Genomic DNA, 13360 nt, shown 5'->3' with positions numbered 1-13360 from the left:
CAGCCCCACAGCCTTGTTCTTAAAAGTAAAAGGTTAGCAATGACCTTAATGTCTCCGCTAGGAACTCGCTAAATAAACAATGGCACAGAAAAATCACTCAATGGAATACTAAATGGTCCTTCAAAAGAGCAAACTGTTCTTCATGTACTGATCTGAAGTGACAGCCAAGAGGACTAGCACATGATGTGTTTCTGGGTGAGAAAGGGTGTGCACAAACACACGAGCATTCATTTACACATACATACACACATATATACATACATTTACAGGTGCACAAATACTCTAAAACATATAAGCAAGACATACTGACCTGTAAGCTTCCAGGGAAGGGAGCTAAGGTTAGAGGGGTGAGGGACTGGAACAATACCTACATTTCAACATGCTATACTCTTAAATTTGTATTCGGTGTATGTGCATTATTTAAATTTTTATTCTGTGCACATGCATTATTAAAAAGCTGATGAAGTCCAGGCCTGGTGGTGGACTCCTATATAATCCAAGCACTTGGGAGGTAAAAGCAGGAAGGTCAGGAGTTCAAGTTCATCTGCAGCTACATAGCAAACTTGGACAAACAAAAAAACTAATAAGTTTTTAGTAAAACAAAATTAAATCATTCAAAAACATAATCATATGCAAAATGTGGTTGTACATACTTACAATCCCAATAGTTGGGGGCCTAGGGCAAGAGAATTGCACTGAGTTTAAGACCAGCCTGGGCTGTGTATTGAGATCTTCTCAAAAAAAAAAAAAAAACCCAACAAAACAAACAAACAGAAATATATGTAGTTGTAAAGACCATATAACAACATGGAAAGCTGATATTAAACTTCGTTTAAGAGAGGCTTTTTATATGGAGCACGATACACCTGGTCATGCTCCCAGAGCTGGTTCTGTCTGGTTTCCTGATCATCCTCACTGAAGGAACAAGATCCTAGACCATTAACTGCAGCCAGTCACGTCCGTACCCTCAGCACTGACCACCAGACCCTGGACAGTCTGTTTACGTGTGAGGAAAAGCTTCTGCACAAACAGGAGGGGACCTTCCCCAGGGGGAAGCCAGGGTGCTACATATCTTCTTCCTCTTGCTCAGCTTCCTTCCTGGAGGAAGGTCCCCAGTGGGAAAGCAGAGGTGAGATGTGTCCTGGCAGGAAGGAGAGTCCAGGAATCTGCCCCGGTGGCCTGGCACGATGCCACAGGGCCAACCTCAGCTAAATCCAGTGTTCTGCTCCCTATCCTCCCTGGCTCTGCCCACCCGCTGTTGGAGCTCTCTCCTTCAGGATGCTAGTCCCACATTCCCCTCAGAGACCAGCCTTCTGCCCCTGACCAACTGTATGATCTCACTCAAATCACTTAGCCTCTCTGAGGCATTTTCAGAAGAGCTACTTGTTTTATTTTATGTGTCTAAGTGTTTTGCCTGCATGTATGTGCAGGTGCCCATTCGTGTGGTGCCCAAGGAGCTCAGAAGAGGGTGTTGGATCCCCTGAACTGGAGTTACAGATGGCTGTGAACCACCTATGGGTGTTGGGAACCAAACCTAGGTTCTCGACAAGAGCAGCATGTGCTCTTAACTGCTGAGCCATCTCTCCAGCCTCATCCTACCTTTGTTTCCCACCCATAAAATAGTCCTATCTTGACAGGCTGCTGGGCAAGTGAAAGAAGCATTACCTCCTTCTACACCCTGTACCATTTCTGGGCCACCTGCTTGTCAGTCTCCCCAGCCTGTGCCTCATGTTTCTGCCTTCCTCACTCTCCTGGGGCTCACAGACCTAAACTATCACTCACCGCACCCATGAGTCAGATCCATACATCCAGCTGTCTCTGAGCTTTCTCCATGTTCATCTCTCATGACTGTCTCAAACTTGATTCATCGACAACTTACCTTGGTTAAGTTCAGGGTCCCAGTACCACTTGTGGCCGATATTCCAACTCCATTTCAGCATGTTCTCCCAAATTCTCCTAGATCCTGTCTATTTGACAATTAGCACTAACCATCATAAGTCTCCACAGATGTGATCTACTGGCTGAGTAGTTCAATTAACTCATGATTTTTCTACCAAAATATCCTAGGTTTGCATCAACTGAACTGAAAATTACAGGGTTATTGTAAGGATCAAATGAAATGTTTATAACACAGGAAAAATATTGCCATCGACCATGTTCAGTAAGTGTTTCTAATCACAAAATTAATTCTTAATTCATATAGAAAGAATGCAATCAGTCAGTCTTATTGAGAATTGATAATCATACATATATCCACTAGATAAACAGTTGAGCATCAAGCAGCATGCCTTCATCATTTTCTGCTTCCTGGTTGTGGCTGTGATGTGGATAGCTGCGTTACACTTCTGCTACCTAACTAACCCATCGCGTTGGTTTGTACCTTTGAACTGTGAGCCACAATAAACCTTTCTCCATGAAAAAAAATCAAAACAAGACAAGCACAACAACAATCTTAACTTAGCCTTTTCCTCTCCAAACTTGGTTCTCATCCGCTGCCTTCCGTCACGTCGGTATCTCTAGAACCTTGAGATCTGGCACCCACTGACCCGTCCAACACTTCACTCCAACCCGGCATTCACATAGTCCTGTGACGTGGACGGGAACGAGAGGAAGCTGGACTGAAGCTCACGGCAAAGGATTAGCAGAGAGAAGGCAGCCCGGATTCCCCCAAGGGTGTCAGTGCTCTTACCTCAAGGGGGAGAAGAGAGGGTTTATTCTGGAGCCAAATATGAGCGACCACGACCATGGAAACATAGATTTAGGTCACCTCGAATTCCACGTTCCAACATGCAAGTAGTTTCATGAAATTTTTATGGTAACAGAACAAAGAAAGCCACTAATCAAGAAAAACCAGAGAGCTAGGTCACACCATGCTGCTGTGACGCAGCTATAGGGCCCGGATGCTATCTGTGCTATTCTTACCTTCCGGTTGGTCGGTGGAGAATGGGGTTTTGTGAAGTTAAAACCTGTTTGTCAGGACGTTGTCTCTGGCTTTACCTGCAAGTCACAGGTTGTTATGTCCAACACAGAGATGGGCAAGGAATGGCTCTTTAGGGGGCTAAAGCTAACTCCAGACAAACAGTCAGCAGGTTCTGGACCTGCAACATTCCAACCCCTATATATCACTGAGATTTAATCAGTTGTTTGGCCTTTGCAGACACGGCTTCTTTCCAGGAATTCTTTTCACAAAGGCTCACATTCTGCTCTGGCACCAGTCTTGCATTTCACTGCGGCACCACTCTCAGACCGTTAAGATTCCAGAACCTTTTCCAGTAACTTCTCACTGTTTTTGTTTTTGTTTTGAGACAGGGTCTCATTACAAAGCCCTGGTTGGCCTGGAACTAGCTATGTAGACTAGGCTGGCCTCGGACTCACAGAGAGTCCTCTGCCCCTAAGTGCTGCAATTAAATGTGTAGGCCACTATGGCCAGATGTTTTGTTTTGCTTTTGCTTATGTTACAGTAGGTTCCTACACTTGCGGATACAATTGCCCCGAGTAACATAAACGTATCACGGTAGTTGGACAGATGAGTCTATGCTGTGCTAAGTGACAGCCTCCCCACTTAGGTGGGATGTCTGTGCTCAGCATCGGATGAGGTTCTGCTTGCCGCAGCCCCCCAGGAAGCAGCCATCCTCTTCAATGTCACTGGTTCCTGTTCTATACGGAAAGAACCTTGAAGTCTGGCATCAGCTACTCAGTGCTCCAGCTGAGAAGTGAGATGCCACCCCTATTCATAACTCAGTTATTAGAACAAATCACCTGGCTCTGCCCAACTTGAGGGTGTCAGGAAGTACATTCTTATCCTGCGTCCAGAGGGCAGGGAGCCAAAACTACGGGTGAGTATTAATAGCTAGCATATGCTTCCTGCAATCTATTCTGTACCAGGCTCTGAGCTAGGGACCAGGGATAAGTAAATCATGGTCCTCTTATTTTCTTAAGTTTATTTATTTATTTACATATGATATATATATATAATAAACTTTGTATTTGACTAAAATAATTGTACTTCTTTATGTGATACTTTCACGTATATATACACTGTATACTGATCAGATTAGGGTGAAAAACATTAATTACATTAAATATTATTTCTCTGTGGTGAGAACATCCGAAATCCTCTCCTAGCAATTTTGGAATATACACTACGTTAACTGTAATCACTCTACCATGTAAAAACAAAGGACCAGAACCTACTCTCCCTGCACCTGGAGACTGACCTCACCCTCCCCTCCGCCATCTTCCCTTGCCTCTGGTAACCATTATTTCAGTCTCAACCTCTGTGAGATCGACTTTTTAAGATTCCACATCGTGTGGTTTGAATGAGACGTCTCCCGTATTCTCAGGCATTTGAAAACTTTGTTCGCAGTTTGTGGCTGTTTGGGCAGGCTTCGGAGGTGTGGCCCTGCTGGAGGAAGTTTGTCACTGAGGCGGGTTTTGAGAGCTTTAAGACTTGTGCCACTTCGGTCGGCTCCCTCTGCTTCCTGTTTTCAGTTCCAGATCTGAGCTCTCAGCTGTTCTGCCGCCATGTCTGGTGCTCGCTGCAACAGCCCCGCCATAACGGTGATGGACTCCTACTCCTCTGGAACCATAAGCCCAAAATAAACCCTTACTTCTACAAGTTGCCTTGGTCATGGTGTTTCATTACTGCAATAGAAACCTAGGTAAGACACAAATATAAGCCAGACCACACAGCATCTGATTTTCTGAGTCTGATTTGTTTCACTCATGGATGTCCTCCAGGTTCATTCAAATAACAGGGCCCTTTCCTTTTATAAGACTGAATAGTATTCCATCTACTTCATCCGTTCATCAGCTGATGGTCACTTTGGTTGCCCTCATTTCCATGTCCTGGCTCTTGTGAATAGTGCTGATGTGAGCATGGGAGTGAGCAGCTCTATGGCATACTAATTTCATTTATTTTGCATATGTACATGTGGTGATTTGAATCAGAAAAGTCACCCGGAGGCTCCAGTATTTAAGCATACTCAGTCCCCAGTTGGTGAACATATTTGGGGAGGTTTAGAAGGTGGGCCATGAGGCAAGAAGCCTGCCTCTGGGGACAGACTTTGAGATCAAAGCCTTAAGCCATTTCCAGTGCGAGCTCTGTTTCCTGTCTGTGGTTGAGATGGGAGCTCTCAGCTTCCTGTCCCACTCTCATGGCTGCTGCTTGCTGCCATGCTTCCTACCATAATGGACTCTCACCCCTCTGGGACCATAAGCCCAAATGAACTCCTCTGTTCCTTGCATTTGGTCGTGGTACTTTATCACAGCAATAGAAAAGTAACCAATACAATAACTAATAGTGAGATTGCTAAGTCAGGTGGAAGGTCGGCCTGGGCTATGAGACCATTGTCAAAAATCGAGCAAAGGGAGGCAGGAATGGCTTCAGGCACATAATTATAATCTCCATAATTAGGAGGCAAAGACAGGTGAATCAGTAGTTCAAAACCAGCTGGAGCAAGTATCAAATGTTTTTTTAAAAAAGTCAGTTTTAAGGCTATCCCCATGTGACTGATGAGCACCTACAGAATGTGGTTAGTCAGATGAGGCTCCTTAAAAGTACAAAGCATGCACCAAATTTTTGATGACAGTATAACTATAAAATATTAATGTTACATACTTCATAGAGATTTATTTAATGAACTGAGGCAAATGTATTAAAACTAACCCCCCTTAAAAAAAAACAAAACAAAAAAAAAAAAACTTTTAAAGCTGGGCTGTGGTGGCACATGCCTTTAGTCGCAGCACTCAGGAAGGCAGAGGCAGGAGGATCTCTGTGAGTTTGAGGCCAGCCACAGAGTGAGTTACAGGACAGGCTCCAAAGCTACACAGAGAAACCCTGTCTCAAAAAACCAAAAGAAAAAAAAAAATCCAACTACAGCACAGCTCTTACTGCATTTCTAGTGAATAGCACTGAAGCCTAGAGAGGAAATAGAAGAAATAACCTCCATAGCGCCAAGTGTGGTGGCACCAGGGTCTCCATCAAGGCTCTGTCTACTTTTCACACGTTATAAGGACCTGTCTCCAAGATGGTTACTAATGGGATGTAATAGGATGTCCCTCCCACCCCAAATAAGGCCCATTTGGGAGAGTACGGAAAGGACCGTGGGACTCCACAGCTAGGTCACAAAAGACACGGGCGCTCCCAGTTTGCCGCCTTCTACCATCACTTCTGCCAGGGTCCACATGGTAAGGAACGGAGGCCTCTGTCAGCAACAAGAAGCAACCGAGCAAGCACCATGGGCCACCCATCTTTAAACTGACCTCCAGCACTGGCTAAGCCTCCCAGTGACAACCGATACCTTTGATGCAAGCTCTGGTAAGACTCCAACCCACCTAGGTCCATTTCTTCCAAACTCCTGATCCACAAAGCACGAGGTACTGTGGTCCTGGTTGTCTTGAATCACAGTTTCTGTTTCATTACTTAGCAATGAGCTGACATTCTTACAGACCCAGGGATCCTGTGTAGGAAAATCTTTTCTTTATGGTATTTGTGTACAAGGAGGAATTAACGCTCGTTTTCCATAGCCTCTATCCCATCTCTGTTGACCCCAAGCAAAAACAGGAAAATTATCAAGCCTGAGGGATTCAACTCAAAAAGGCAAAAATCTCATTTTGCTTTTTGAAGAGGCTTACCCCTTTATTGAAGACAGACTCAGGTCTTTTGAGAATGAAATAACTTGACCGAATCACTTTCACCTGGGTCACAGAGATTTGATTCCCACAGAACTCAAAAGACCTACAGATCAAACTCGCTGTTAGATACAGCACTAAGTAGCAAGTAATTATGAATGACAGTTTATAACACTGGAGTGTCTCCAAGCCGAGAAACGTGTCAATAGTCACAGGGATGCTTTACGTGGCATGTGACTTTTCATATCGATCCCTGAGGTAGATGGAGAGATACAGGAAGCAACAGCTCAGGATCTGTCCTCTGTCATGGTCAGTAAATCACAGAGTAGTTCTAGAATCGGGTTCTGGGGGACTCAAGTCAGACTAGGAGCCTTCTGTCGCAGGACCATCATCCCCCGGCTAAGGTGAATTAAGGACCCTTCATCTGGGGCTGTCCTCAGAGATTAACGTGCACTTGAAAGTCTCCTGGAAGGCCACAAGGAAAGATGGCATTACTTCATCCACAGTGACGAGTCTCTGGAGTGCCTCACTCAGGGAAGTGACTCCTGTCCCAACCAGTCCACAGGGCACAATGTGCTCAAACCAAGTGAGGTCTGTAGAACAGTTCAGAGCCAGGCCGTGGGATGTGATGTGCCTTCCACAGCGGACTCCTGCAAAGCAAGCCAGATGTCTTAGAATAGCTATACTTCCCTCCCTTGGGGCCTCGGGATCCCGCTCGTGCCGAAAGGTAAGTGGGCCTGGACTGGGAGCCTGGACTGAACACAGACTGGGTCAGGGGGCTAAGTCTACGGGGCTGGGGACTGCGGTTACACATCAGCAGGTTCTTATTATTTTCGAGATTCCTTTAATACAGGGATTACGTTGCTTTGGAAGTTTGACATTTGGCATCCTGTCCTCCCGTTGTGAGTCACAGGAAGTAACCTGGCAATTCATCAAAGCCTGGTGTTTCTCCATCCATGAGTGCTGAACTAGAGGACTCTTCTGTCTCGGCATATTAAAATATCCGTAAGGCAGGTCAGGGACATTTCGAGCCCAGAGTTCCCCGGGGTTGGCCCTGCCCCAGCTCCGCCCCGGTTCCGCCCTGGCGCGCTCACCGATCGCGCAAATCTTGCGCTCGCCCAGCCAGACACCGGTGTAGGGGGGCGGCCGCGCGCGAGCTCCCCGAAGGCCCCGGAGCTCGCACAGGCGCACGGCGCACGCCTCCAGCGCCGCCACGTGGGTGCGCAGGCGCAGGCCTAGGCGCCGCAGGTCAAGCACCGGGTGGCAGAGCAGCTGGCCGGGGCCGTGGAAAGTGGCTAAGCCGCCGCGGCCAGTGGCGCGCACCTCGGCGCCCAAGGCCCTCAGCCGCGTCGTCTCCTCGGGCGTCAGGCCGCCGCGGAGCCCGCCCGTGTACACGGGCCCCGCTGGCTCGCAGAGCAAGAGCGCGCCCGCCTCGGTCCCCGGGCTAGGGTCAGCCTGCAGCCGCCGCAGCCAATGCTCCTGCAGTGCCAGCAGCTCGGAGTAGCGAGCCCGCCCGAGCCACACTAGCCGGACCGCCGGCAGCTGCATTGCGAGGGCAGCGGCGTGCGTGGGCCCCGCCTCCTGTCGTGTCTCGGGGCGGGGACTCAGGGCCACGCCCGTGAGCTGCAGCTCCAGAGTAGATTCCAGATCCCGCCTACCTACGTAACCAGAGACCCAGTCTGATCGGCCTCATCCTCCCATTTATTCCAATAGTCATTCTTTAGTCTGCACTGTGTTCTGCAGACCCAGTCCTAGGAGCGTGACCCTGCAGTGCAGTGTGCGAGAAACGAAGACCCAGGCCTAGGAGCTTAGGTGTTCACAACTGACAAGCCAGTATTAAAGTTTTATAGTGTTGGGGAAAAACCAAAAAACCCAGAACCCAATAATATTCTGAGTTCCTCAAAAACTGAAAGGTATTGTGGGTTGGTGTAGGATGTAGGAGGTCTGTACGAGCTGGGCGGTGGTGACGCACGCTGTTAATCTCAGCACTCGGGAGGCAGAGGTAGGCAAGTCTCTGAATTCGAGGGTTCGAGGCCAGTTTGGTCTACAAAGTGAGTTCCAGGACAGGCAGAACTTAAAAAAAAAAAAAAAACCTCTAAGATGTGATAGTGATAGAAGCAGGCAGAGGGTGTAGTTGAGCAGAGAAGCAGTTGCATTGGAGTCCTTCCTTAGCTATTCCCCAGGAATGCTCTGACTCTGGCCTGACCCTCTAGAATTATTCCAGATTAAAACAAACGGGTGCAAATGCGTGTCCTGCATTGATGAATCTCAGAAACAGGCTACCCCTGGGAAGGCATTGTTACCTTTGTTGGAGGTTGCTTCTATTATGGAGGGCTGAGCTCTGAGGGGAACTCAGGTGTGATTCATGAGCAGCCCATTCCCAGAAGCTGAGGGAAGGACAGGGACTGAAGGCCAGAACATCAAGATTAATTTGTGAAAGAAGCCAGTTGGCCCAGAAATGCTTCCCACCTGGAGCTTCATGCAACAGAGCATGTGCCAGAAAAGCCCCAGAACTACAATTTGGAGAGGCAGTGTCCTGTAAAAGTCCCATAAAGAGTCCGGAGCCTCACTCCCCAAGGCTTTTTGCTCAGCTCACTCGCCCACTCCCATTCCTCGGGAGTGTTTTTCTTCCCTTAATAACCAGTGTCTGTTTCTAACACATCACATGTCTCTGGTGCAATCCTCTACCTGGGACATTGAAAACCCGATCTGCACTGGCCACTAAGCATATTTTTTCCCTCTTTTCTTTATTTCTCTTTCAGATATTGGCCTTAAGCCGAAGCCGGGTTGTCTGGCACTCTGGGCTTTCTCACTCTTTCTTCTGCTGCCCACCTCTGCCATGCAGGCGCCCAGCTCCACTGCTTGGCTTTCTCCCTTTTATCCTCCCCACCCCCCACCTCCCCCACGGCAGCTAAGGAGGTTTTCAGTCTGCTTGTTTTACTCCCAAGTTCTAATACAATTCTACTCAATTTGTTTCCATTTGTTTTTAAATTATCTTATTAAGGAGACTAAGAATCCAAAAGAAGGAACCCCAATTCCCCTGGTAACACCAAGAAAGGGCCCAGAGCACAGCAGATGTTGTGAACTTGAGCTAATATGCCCCTGAGAAGGGCGAGGGGGCTGTTGTTAAACCAGGTTTTTCTGGGCTCTTGAAAAGCTTTCCACCTTAAGATGCTGGGCCTGATGACTACAAGAGCTCTGTGAATGGAGAGAGGAGAGAGAGACAGAGACAGAGACAGAGTGAAAGTGAGTGAGCTCCCTCTGGCTGCCTTCCTAGACAAGGAAGCAGTCTGGTACACAGTGTGGTTGGAGTCAGTATGCCCTGTGTGGGGCTAAGGGTGGAGTCTCTCAAGCATAAATATGAATCCTCCTGGTCCTGGTGTAACCTCCCTGGCAGGAATGAAAACACTAAAGAGACACTTGCACCTTCCCTAACAGACCACTGAAGCAGTGGACCCCAATAAACAGGATTTCTCGAGGAGTCTCATGCCGGGAGAGGGGATAGGCTGCTGGGGGAGTTTGTCTCCCTGCAGGAGATTTCACACAGGCTGTCTTTTGTCAGGCCACTTTGCAGGAGACTGAGTCCAAACAAGGATGGGTCAGTGATAGGTGAGACCACACCCTGCCCAGGACTGCACTCTGTTTAAACCAAAGTCTCATGTCAGGACCTGAGAGATGGACTTGGGAGTGTGGAGGTGGAGGGAGGTCATTGGATTTCTTGGTTCTTCTTACCCATGTGACAATGTTAAATCTCTTCTCTGCTTCTCATGTTCACACTTACCTGTTTAACTGACCTAGAGCACAGATGGCCAAGCCTACTGTATCAGAACGGTCAGGTCCCAGGCTTTGACTCTGTGTGTTGTTGTTGGTTTTGAGGGTTTTTTTGTTTTGTTTTCCTTTTTTCCCCCCTGAGACAGTGTTTCTCTGTGTAGTTTTGGTTCCTCTCCTGGATCTCATTCTGTAGACCAGGCTGGCCTTGAACTCACAGAGATCCACCTGCCTCTGCCTCCCAAGTGCTGGGATTAAAGACATGCACCACCACCACCTGTCTTGTTTTGCTTTTTTGAGAGTTTCACTGTTAGCTCTGGCTATCCAGAACTCACTATGTAGATCAGGCTAGCCTCGAACTCACAGAGATCCGCCTGCCTCTGCCTCTCAAGTGCTCTTAATACTGGGTGTGGGTGGGGCAGGAAGTGGAAAGAGGAAGAACAGAATAAGAGTAGCAGCCAGAGGGAGGCTCAATGCCAAGAATTAACAGGTGGACAGACAGGCATGGGCAAACAGATATAACAGTAGTTTTCAGAGCAGATGACAAAAGTTATTGTGAGTCATCAGTGGTGAGGATGTGGTTTAAAAAATAAACATGACAGTTAGATAGCCCCAGGGTCTTGGAGAAGAAGAGAAATCGGGAAATGGGCTTACATAAGGCCCTGTGCCAAGCACCTACATAGTTGCATGTACAGTGGGAAAAGCAAGGGCAGTGATTTGGTTTCTGTGGCAGATGAACCCGGTGTGGTCCTGCCTACGGTGTGTCCTGGTGTGAAGTAGAATAAGCAGGAAAGCCAGGATCTGGGGTCATCTTCTGTCTCTGTCACTGTGTATTTGTGCTCCTTTGGGGTAGGCAATGCAGTGTTTGATTCCTGGGTCCTCATCTACCCTAAAGTCTGGCACCTATAGGGCTTTAGAAATGTTTGCAGAATGAAAGAACAATCGGTTAAATAATTTGCTGTGCCTGTCAATGAACTGAGACCTTTCACTCGGGGTCATGGCAGCCTTCAAGCCCCTAAATGATCCCCAAATTTCAGGACTTGCGGCTGTCATCTCTGTAAAAAGTGTTCACACCATAGCATGCCAAATCCAATCAACACCCACCAGGCTCCACTCAGAGTCTGCCTCCTCTATCATGCCTCCCCTGACTTTTCCCTCAACACTTTGTGTGAACCTTTGTTGACTCTCTAATCTACCTAGGGTTATCCTGAGTTGGAGTCATTACCTGCCACCTTGCCAGTCCTGTGGCCCCAGAGCACAGAGTAATAGCTAGTACTTGAGTAGTACTTGTCATGTGTTGGACACTCTGAAAACTTTGAAAATCATCAGTGCAACTGTTAGCTGCCATGAGCATGCTATATCAAAAGTGTAGGTGGACAGGCACATCTGTATCTTTCCACATGTCGGAATTTATTGAGTAGCAATAAGTTCCTAAGCTACACTGGTGTCCTTGACTGCTGTTTGCATTCCCAGTTTCCCTTGATAGCTGGCCAAGGCAAACACAGGTTCTTTCATTTCAATCTTCACTAGTCTTCGCTCTCAGATCACACATTACATATCACACAGTAAATATATGTGTAAGTCTGTATACACGTGGGTTACACTAAATGGCTACAAAGGACTCAAGAGGTCGTAGTGGAGTGTAAGAGGTTCAGAAGAAGTCAGATACGAAGAGAGTCACTGAGGGCCATTAGATAAGATATTAATGAACCTAGCTGAAAGCACGCGTCACTGTTAGCTGTCATGTCAAACCCCAGGGTCAGGTTGAGCTATCCAGTAAGGTGTAGGATTGCAGAGGTCACAGAGGTGACGAGAAGGGCCAGGTCAAGAGAGATGAATGGGCAGAACAGAACTGTCAGTGGGGACCAACTCAAACTGAAGTTCCCAGGGCAGTTGACAGTTCTCTGTGGTCTTTTGATGCATATACCAGGTGGTCAGAGGACAGGTTGCCATCACAGTGTTAGATGCCTTCCTTTTGGGGGGTGGGGGGTCCAGGTAAAGGTGTTGCACCCTTTCCTCTATTTGGTGTGTTTGCTATGTTCTTGGGTCAAGTTTTCCTGATATGATTTTAATATGCCGTATTCTCCAATAGCCCAAACTTACTGTGGTAAGTTTACAGGACTGGCACCCCTTTTACTTTTAGGAGTAAGATATTTATCTGTCTGTGACTTGTGGGTGGTGCGAGACAGATGGTGTTAGTTAAATGCCTAACAAGGGTAGAGTCATTCTGCCTGTGTTTTCGATCAAAATGGAGTCAAAGGCTGCTTATAAATAGAGCCTCTCAGGCCAAGGAACAGGCTAAAGAATGACTGTTTTACATAATATTGATCATGGAGTGGGGGAAATATAGCCAGTCTTTCTCTGTCCCACCAGCCAGCTCCCAAATCATGACATGGAGAATTATTATGAATTATGAAAGCTTGGCCAATAGCTTAGGCTTGTTTCTAACTAGTTCTTATAACTTAAATTAACCTATTTCTATTAATTTATATGCTGCCCTGAGGCTCATTTACCTTATCATGTACTGTCCATCCTGCTTTCCTGCTTCCTCTGTGTCTCCTTACATCTCTGCTCTTCTTCTTCCCAGTGTCTTTGTGTGCCTGAAAATCCTGCCTAGCTATTGGCCATTCAGCTTTTTATTAAACCAGACAGTTCTTCACAGTGTATAATAGGATTATTCCACAATAGCACAGTCTGATGTGAGCAACATTTAATTTTTAATTAAATATTTAATTTAATTAATATTTAATTTAATATTTAAGAAGCTGCCAGTCTTAGGGCAGAGATAGACAAGTCCACAGACAATGACAATGTAATACACAGAAGAGGGAGCAATGAGCTTTGTACAAAAGGATCAGGAAATGTGTTTCCATTAATTTTAATTTTATTTAGTAATACATTTAATAATAAGTAGATACTATTATTGTCCTTATATAACAGTTGGGGAAACTGAGGCTTC

The 13360-nt window shown here is 46.8% G+C and overlaps 1 protein-coding gene across 1 annotated transcript; it reads right to left on the bottom strand.

The window, feature by feature from the left end:
• Positions 1-6613: 6613 nt before the first annotated feature.
• Positions 6614-8225, bottom strand: Lipt2 (lipoyl(octanoyl) transferase 2). Its single transcript, XM_006982151.4, has 2 exons — positions 7728-8225; positions 6614-7283 (listed from the first exon to the last, which is right to left on the bottom strand). The coding sequence occupies exons 1-2, from the start codon at positions 8179-8181 to the stop codon at positions 7054-7056; spliced, it is 684 nt and encodes a 227-aa protein (XP_006982213.1). The 5' UTR covers positions 8182-8225; the 3' UTR covers positions 6614-7053.
• Between the last annotated feature and the right edge of the window lie 5135 nt (positions 8226-13360).

Source organism: Peromyscus maniculatus, chromosome 1 (genome assembly GCF_049852395.1).
Source record: "Peromyscus maniculatus bairdii isolate BWxNUB_F1_BW_parent chromosome 1, HU_Pman_BW_mat_3.1, whole genome shotgun sequence".
NCBI classification, from domain to species: Eukaryota; Metazoa; Chordata; class Mammalia; order Rodentia; family Cricetidae; genus Peromyscus; species Peromyscus maniculatus.
The sequence above is the reverse complement of the archived record's forward strand: the minus strand, read 5'-3'. Positions and strand labels throughout refer to the sequence as shown.